Source organism: Pseudonaja textilis, chromosome 15 (assembly GCF_049901715.1).
Source record: "Pseudonaja textilis isolate UNSWEBS1 chromosome 15, rPseTex1.2, whole genome shotgun sequence".
NCBI classification, from domain to species: Eukaryota; Metazoa; Chordata; class Lepidosauria; order Squamata; family Elapidae; genus Pseudonaja; species Pseudonaja textilis.
In genome coordinates, this window is record NC_142004.1 from 591,074 (window position 1) to 599,248 (window position 8,175).

The 8,175-nt window shown below is 53.5% G+C and overlaps 2 protein-coding genes across 4 annotated transcripts; one reads left to right on the forward strand and one right to left on the reverse strand.

Moving 5' to 3' along the window:
* Positions 1-1,185: 1,185 nt before the first annotated feature.
* Positions 1,186-5,822, reverse strand: UNG (uracil DNA glycosylase). The gene is made up of 7 exons (XM_026719380.2): positions 5,644-5,822; positions 4,816-5,016; positions 4,248-4,343; positions 3,786-3,883; positions 3,560-3,648; positions 2,840-3,018; positions 1,186-2,398 (listed from the first exon to the last, which is right to left on the reverse strand). The coding sequence occupies exons 1-7, from the start codon at positions 5,734-5,736 to the stop codon at positions 2,258-2,260; spliced, it is 897 nt and encodes a 298-aa protein (XP_026575165.2). The 5' UTR covers positions 5,737-5,822; the 3' UTR covers positions 1,186-2,257.
* Positions 5,823-5,861: 39 nt separating this feature from the next.
* Positions 5,862-8,104, forward strand: ALKBH2 (alkB homolog 2, alpha-ketoglutarate dependent dioxygenase). Of its 3 annotated transcripts, none has more exons than XM_087912980.1 (4): positions 5,862-6,042; positions 6,176-6,597; positions 6,807-7,005; positions 7,153-8,104. In XM_087912980.1, the coding sequence occupies exons 2-4, from the start codon at positions 6,333-6,335 to the stop codon at positions 7,451-7,453; spliced, it is 765 nt and encodes a 254-aa protein (XP_087769106.1). In that variant the 5' UTR covers positions 5,862-6,042; positions 6,176-6,332; the 3' UTR covers positions 7,454-8,104. The 3 variants fall into 3 exon arrangements, with proteins under 3 accessions (XP_087769106.1, XP_026575209.1, XP_087769105.1); XM_087912979.1 differs by having other exon boundaries at positions 5,882-6,042; positions 6,170-6,597; XM_026719424.2 differs by having other exon boundaries at positions 5,870-6,597.
* The last annotated feature ends 71 nt before the right edge of the window (positions 8,105-8,175 follow it).

The following is an 8,175-nucleotide window of genomic DNA, read 5'->3' on the forward strand; positions in this document are numbered from 1 at the left end:
ACGGGGACACCTCCAAAGGTTACTGAATACCACACATGGCGCTGAATGTTGTAAACAACAACAACAACGACTTCTAGCATCTCCCAAGGTTGTGATTGCTGCTGGCAGAGAGACAAACTGAAACCAAATAAAACGGGGGCCGGCCGGCACCTCTGTGCTTTAGGTCAGGGTCTCCAACCTTGGCAACTTTAAGCCTGGCGGACTTCAACTCCCAGAATTCCCCAGCCAGCTTTGGCTGGGGAATTCTGGGAGTTGAAGTCCGCCAGGCTTAATGTTGCCAAGGTTGGAGACCCCAGCTTTAGGTTACCTTTTCCTTTGCAAGTAAAACACACACACACACACACACACTCTGAAGCAGAGTTTGAAGGAAGCCGCCCTTGTCTTCCTGTGCCTCATTCAAAAGAGCAGCACAGGCACGAGCGCCGCTTATTGCCCCGTCCAGGCCCGCAGGCTGCGACCCGGGCCTCGCCCCCTCCCGGGCAGGGCCCCCACCTGCTCAGCCGGGCCCCGCTTCCTTCCGACGCCAGCCTCCCCCCGCCCCCGGGCCGAGGGCGCCGGCTGCCTCTTTGCCTGAAGGCGGAGCCGCCCCAAGGGCAGCGGGGAGCGGGACGGTCTGGCAATTGCCGTCGAGCGCTGCGACGCCCTACCTTCCGCGGGGACCGCCGCTCCGCTCCGCGCGCGCACGTGCAAAGCGCGGGCCCGGGCCGGGCGCCGCACCGGAGCAAGCAGAGGGCTGCCAGCCCCCCCGCGCCCCCTTCCGAGGACCAGGAACCAGAGCAGCCGCAGCACGAGCGGGCCCCGCGGAGCCCGGGATCCTCTTATGGGCCGGATGCGGCCTCTGGGCAAAGATCCCTATTGCAAGTATTGCAAAGCCCATCCTACGCGGCTCCAAGCCCCACCCCATCCCCCCTTCCAAGAGCACAGCCGGCCCCTTTGGAGGACTCGCCCAGAGCCGCACCCCCCCGCACCCCTTGCCTCTGTCTTTGGGCACCTCTCCATCCGGGCAGCCCTGCCAGCTGCAAGGCCGCCCCCTCGCCCCGGGGCCTCTGGAGGGCAGGCCTGGCAGGGAGTATCTTGCCGCCCCCCCAAGACTGAGAAAAAAGCCGGTGCCCATGCAAAGGAGTTTGAACCTTTTCCTGAAATGCCATTTAAGGGGAGCAATCTTCCAAAGATCAGCAGTCCAAATAAATATCAGAAACATTTATTTGAAAAAACTTCGGAACAACTCAACAAAGGGAACTAGTGTTACAGGAAAGATGTGGTTTTCCTCTTCTTCTTTTTTTAAAAAAGGAGCGTTGTAAAATTGGTATTATAAATATACCAGCTGGAAGTCCTCCGAAGGTCTTGCACAGGGCCCAACACAAAGAAACGCCGCCGCCGCTGCTGCTGCTCCTCCGGGACAGAAGTTGCTGGAGTTCAGCCGCGGCTCCTGCGGGAGCCACAACCTGTAACCGAGGCGTTTGGCACCTGGCAGCATCGAAGAGCCCCCACCCCCGCCCCCAGTCTGGCAGGAGGGAGGCACCTGAGGACCGGCCTGCTTCCCACACAGGGCAGCGGAGGGAGGGCGCCCCAAGGGCGATGCCTCCGCTGGACACAAACCTGCTTCCCAGAAAACTGTAATTCTGGACCAGCTGCGGCTCTCCTTTCCTACTTTTTATGTAACATTTCCCACAGAATTCTGGCCATACTTTTTAAATCTGGTCCCAAAAGTAGAGTGGATACTTTCAGGCTGCTGGTCCACTTCCTGCAAGCCAAAACACTAAAAAACACTTTTCATAGCACCTCTCGGAAGTCTTTAAGTCGTTGGCAGATTAAAAGAAGGAAAAAGACAAGTTGGGACAATTAGATAAGGCATCAAGCGTAGATGAAATAGGCAGCTTGCTGAACGAATTCTTCAGCAGAGGCAAAGGAAAAAGGCACTTTGCTGGCATAAAGAGGGAGGGGAGGCGGGCAAACGAAACCCCCAGGGTCCTTATTGCAAAGAACGGATTGGCACCATGTTCTTCACAGCGATGGAGAATTCGAAGGAAATCAAGGCAGTGCTCCTGGGCTAATCTCCGTTTGCCCCAAAATTTAAAAAAAAAAAGCCTACTCAGAATAAACACCTTGGCTCAGGTTACCCCCAAATTAAAAGTGAAAAGACGACTGTCTGGATCGGCTTCAAAGAAACCCATCCAAGGGTGTTTCTGCAGAGCCTCTCCAGCGTGTTGGGGACCCAAACGGCTCCTCTTATGGTCTCGAGGGAGTTGCAGGGTCCTTACAGGGCCCTCCAGTCGATCAGCGGCTTCCCAGATTTCTTCAGGAATTCATTCGTTTTGGAGAAGTGCTTGCAGCCAAAGAACCCCCTGTGCACCGAGAGGGGCGAGGGATGCGCTGTCTGCAGGACATGGTGCCGTTTCTGCAAGAAGCCAGAGGCGTTAAGACTTCCCCGCCCCCATGCACTTGAAGAACCGGCGTGATTTAAAGGCAAAGATTTAAGAAGTTAGCAGAGCCCGAAGGATCCAGACTGTCCAGCAGCCAGAATTAAGCAGAGAGAGGATCCCACAAGCAGGCCAGGCTTGTACATCTATTAAGTTAGAAAGTGGGTTGCTGCTTTTTTTTTTTTTTATAGAATGATGTCATTGGCTAGATTCATCCACCACGCCCAAGTTCCATTTATTTTAATCCTCATTGGGTAGACAAGCTGCCTGAGCCTTCCCATCGTGGTAAGGAGCAAAGCATGATTAGGTTCATCATTTGCTGAAAGCAAACGGCATTATGGCCGAGCGTAATTGATCGCTCACTTAACCCCCTTCTCAAGCATCATGCAGACAAGTGCGGTTATCAAAAGCCAACCTACCCTGTCAATAGAGCTGCCCTTCTTCTGAGCATAAGCTCCCCACAGCATGAAGACCAGGCCATGCAGGTTCTCGTTCAGCCAGGAGACCACGGCATCCGTGAATCGCTCCCAGCCCCTCTCTCTGTGGGAATTGGCCTGATGAGCTCGGACCGTGAGCACAGCATTCAGCAGCAGCACACCTGGATTGTAAAAACCACCATAGGGTGCCCTTAGTAGGAAGGCTGGAATGAAGCCATTTTGGCTCCCACCAAAGCTGGATAATCAACGTCACTTTATATGCCCATCCAGGACGCAGCTTCCAAAATTGACAGGACAGAAGAGCGGACCTAGAACTATTTCCTCTCACCATTAATGAGAAAACATGGCTTTCGAGCATAATTTTGTACAATTTCTATGGAGACTACATAGTCCCTTAATACAATAATTACAATTACTTTGTTCACGATGACAGGTTTTGCTACAAGCCACCTAGTTTGAAAGACTGCAGTTGATTTGATTACTTGTTTCGCGCTTGATAAGAAATCTGATTGCGAGAGGTTAGAAACAGTAATTAAAATACACATTTAGGGGAGACACATCAGTCAGCCTGGATGATTTCCAAATATGTGACTTTTGATTTTCAGATTGGTCACAAAGGCTGGATAACTCTAGCAATTGAAGCATGAACGCAGCACAACGAGATGCATGGGAGCAATTGGGGAAAGAACGGCATTGGGTCACCTTGTTTAGCCCATCCAGTCAAATCTCCGTGGCCAGGATGAGAAAAGCCTTCTATATCCACAGCAAGCTCTTTGTAAATATTTTCCAGGCTATAACGAAAAACAAATCTCAGAAACACCCGTTTTTATACAATATACACTCAGCAGTCAGCTGTTCCAAAGAATGCTATAAAACAACATGGCACCCCTGAGCCTAACAGAATGACTTGTGCAGAGCTGAGCCTTACCTGGGTGGAGGGGGAACTGGTCTCTGGACACTGAAGCAGAGCCCGTGAGCTTGACTGGGCCCGTGATACGGATCTTGGCCCAAAATGACAACTTTCACCTGAAAGCAAGATCAGAAAACATTTAAACACTCCACATCCGTTATTCCTGTTCTCAAACTATTTTTTGTCTAGATTTATGCTTCTACGGAAAATTCTTTACTCTTTTTTAGTAGCATTCCAAAATGCAGTAAATGCCATTGCATAGAACTCGGAGACTGGTCAGGATGACAGGGAAAATGCCTGGATTCACACACTGCATTAAGCCAGGGATTTGCTTAAACATGGATGACTAAAAAAAACCAGCCAGTGGCTACCTGTGTCAGATGAACTCAGCTAATAGCTAAGGGTGAACACTCAAAGATAACACTACCCATTCCTAAAGGAACAAGGTAAGCTTGGGATAATTATAACAGGTTGACTCACATCATGGATGTCACACAGCTGGGTCCAAGTGAAGACCTGATGCTGGGGTGGATAAACCGTACAGCGCTTGCGTTCTTCAGCAACGAATGTCATCAGCTATATAAAGGGAGGGGGGGGGATAACTTAGACTTCAACTAAAAGACATAACTAAGAATTCATAACATGCACCATCTACGCCTGATGCTGTCCAGTGCTCTCATCACAAATTCTGCTGGGCAGAATGTGGCTTTCAGAGGAATTACTGTGTGATACCCAAACAGTCATCTCAGATGTTATCAAAAATGGCTCTTAAAACATTCAGCATCATTTAAAAAGCCTAGAAGCCAACTTTAAAAAGCATCTGACCCCTTGGTGGTGTAGCCTTTGAGGATGGACTGCTGAGCTAAAAGCATTTGTCTAACCCTGTTTTCAGCAGGAACAGGCTAAATGTCACCCCGACAACGCTCAATAATTAACAAGCACCCCTTCTCTTTAATTAGCTGGACTAAGACCTCAAAGCAGGGTGGGGGGGAGGCACCAACAAAAAAAACCCCTGAGCCTTTCGCAGAAGTCCTGGCTTCCTGCCCACCTGAGCAAAATACGGCTTGGAGAACTCTCCGGCCAGGGAGGCCCTCCAGCTCTGCCCCATCTCCGCAGGAATGTAGCTGGCGGTACGGGCTGCGAGCTTCTGCAGTGCCGCCTCTTTGTTTTTGCGGATGCGCTCCACCTGTTCCGGGCTGAGCGGGGGAGATCCCGCGGAACAGCCATTGATCTTCGATTTTTTGGCGGGCTGCAAGAGGGAAAAGAAGCGGGTCGGGAACGGGGGAAGGGAAGCAGGAAACCGGCAGCGGGGAGAAAACCAAATTCCCAAGGCTGCCATGGGGGCGAAGCAACCGCAGCCGCCTCTCCGACACTTCCGGCCCGGAGAAACAAGTGCGCACTTCGCGGGAAAAACAAACCCAGCATTCCGCCCAAGCTCAGTATTAGACTGAAGACACCGCCCCCTCGCCTTCCTATTGGTCTACGTCCATTGTTTTTTTTTTTTCCCCTTGGCCCGCCCAGACCTTTAATTGGACTGCGGGTAGAAGGGGGGGGGTTTACCCCTTAAACCCAATCGGGACCACTTCGTCCCTCCCTAAAAAGCGTGGATTCCTGTTGGTTCACCGGGTCACGTGACTGTAAAGCGTCCCTCCCACTGAGACCTTTCTGAGGCTTGATTGGTCGGTACCTCAGACAGCAACTTTTGCCTTTGCTAGCGAAAACGTGGTAGCTGAATTACATGCCCCGCTTCTCCCCCCGAATCCCCACAGACTACCTCCCGCTCTATTGATAAACTATTAACAACTTTTTTATTTATTAATTTTATGAATAATAATAAAGTCCTTAATCATTCTCTCCCGCCCCCCCCCCAAAGTACCTCAACTGCTGCCGCGGCTGACTCCGGAGAGCGACTCCTCTTCTTCCCGGGCGCCGCCGTAAAAAAGGAGAGCAAGGACTTCTGCCCGATCATGGTGGCACCGGTCTCCGGGGCAACGGGGCGCTGCAGGTCGGGAGCGGCGGCGGCACTTTTGGTATTTCCCGCGAAAAAATTGGCGCGAAAATGCCGGCTACCCGCCCACCAAGGAACGCCCTCCCGCCCACCCCATTAAATCCGCGCGTGCGCGCTGCTGTGGCCAGGCAGAGCCCCCGCGAGCAAAACGTTGGTGGGCTTGGCGCATGCGCCTTGGGCCCTCCACCCAGCCAGGGAGTGGACTTTCGGGTGGTCGGTGGTGCTGCAACGGCTCTTCTGCTCCTTGGCGAGCGAACACAGAGGAAGGTGGCACCTGGGGAGCGCTGGGGCCTTCCCTTCTGGCCCAGCCTTAGGGGCTTTGAGGGACTGATGGGGGGGGGGGTTACTTGCCATTATTGCTGGCATTCTCACGTGTTTGCTTTTGGCCTGGCAGGTGCAGCAGCTGTAGGTTGGCGTTCCCCCCTTGGCTGTAGGAGAACCTTGCCAAGGAGCCCTGGGGCCCTTCTGCTGCCAAGGGCCGGCAGAGAAAGTGGCTGGAGGCTCCCTGCCATGGACTGCCCCTTTCCTCCCTCTCGGCCCTTCTCCTGAAGTGGGTGATGGAGAAATTCCTCCTCCCAGCAGTTCCTCGATCCCCCCCAGAGAAGGGCCCGCGGCCCAGGGCCACCGAGGGGGAGGAGGCAGACCCTGCCCAGCAAGGCAGCCCAGTGGAGGCAGCCAAGCAAGAGGTGGCCCCCGGGCCCCCCGGGCCATGGAAGAAAATCCGGGCAGAGGGGCTCAGCTGTGACTATGCCACCCTCTACGGCAGAGCCCAGGCGGATGACATTTTCCGGCAGCTCGAAGAGGAAGTGGAGTACTTTGAAGGTGAGTGCAGCAGCTCCCTGCACCTGGCTGGTACTTGGTAGGTCTGGAGCAGCAGGAAATAATCCCCGCCCTCCTCCTCGCCCCCTGACGTTGGCTTGGAAGGGGGCCACAGGAGGACATGGATTCCTCTCCCTCCTGAGAAACCTCCAGTTTAACCTCTAATGATTATTTGCCGCAGGATCAGGCTGTGTTTCCCCTCCCCCAAACAGGTGAATTCACCAAGCTGCACATCTTCGGGAAATGGCACGACATCCCAAGGAAGCAGGTGACCTACGGGGATGCTGGGCTCACCTACACTTACTCCGGCGTCACCTTTTCCCCTAAGCCCTGGACTCCAGTTCTGAATCGCATCAGGGACCGTGTCCAGCTGGTCACCGGGCACACCTTCAACTTCGTTTTGATAAACAGGTAGTTTTATCTGCCACGCCCAGGTGTTTCAGACAGCAGGAAACCCCGTCAGTCTGACACACTTTTCCTCCTGGAACGTGGGGTTTGGGGTATCTCCAGCTGCACCGCCCAGCAGACGGATCCAGGATCTTCCTTGTGCCTCTGCAGGTACAAAGATGGGCACGACCACATCGGAGAGCACAGGGATGACGAGAGGGAGCTGGTTCCCCGCAGCCCCATTGCCTCGGTGTCCTTCGGTGCCCGCAGGGAATTCGTCTTCCGCCACGGAGCTTCTCGGGGCAGAAAAGCCTCCCAACGTATTGCACCCGTCAAGTTGCAGTTGGATCACGGCAGTCTGCTAATGATGAACTTCCCCACCAACCGCTACTGGTACCACAGCCTGCCCAGCCGCAAGAAAGTGCTGGCACCCAGAATCAATCTGACCTTTCGGAAAGTGAGGACCCTTTAGCCCCTGGAGGGGCGGGTGTCTTTCTGCCCTTTCCCTGGGGGGGGGGGCCTTGAAGGACAGCTCCCTTTTCTTGAAACAGGCTGTTTGCACAACCTGATGCAGCCTCTGGATCCTCTAACCAAGCCGTATTTGTGGCTCTGGTTTGCCTCAGATTCACTCCCTTCCTAATCAGCCAGTCACACTTTATCCTGGACAGTTGTGTGAACCTGGCCTGTGGCACAATGTAACCTGTGAGCCAAGAAAACTGGGTTAACTGAACAAACCAGACTTCGGTTAACTATGGGGTGGGGGGAAGTGTGCTGCACAAACCTAATCTCTGGCTCAGCGCATGTTCAGTCTGCTTGCTGCTTAAGGAGCTGTTCAAGATCCATGGCGCTTCTCTAAGCTGTGGAGAGGCATCCTCACTCAAGGAACGTGTCTCTACACCGAGGTCCCTCCAAAGGGGATCCTGCAGCTTGGGGCAAAGGAGGGACCTGGTCTTCCCAGGGCCTATTTGCAACTTGCCCCACTCCTTTCCCTTCGAGCAAACTTGAGCAGAGGTGACTCTGCAAGCAGCAGCAGGCCTGAGGTCCACAAACTGTACTGTTGTGTCTCTTTTTTGCATACCTTGAAATAAATAAAAAGTGACCCTTTGTTTCCTATGGGAGAAAAGCTCTGTGTTTACAGTGTTGGGCTGCTGACTTTAATAGGACACACAAGTTGTGTGGTTGGGACGCTCATCC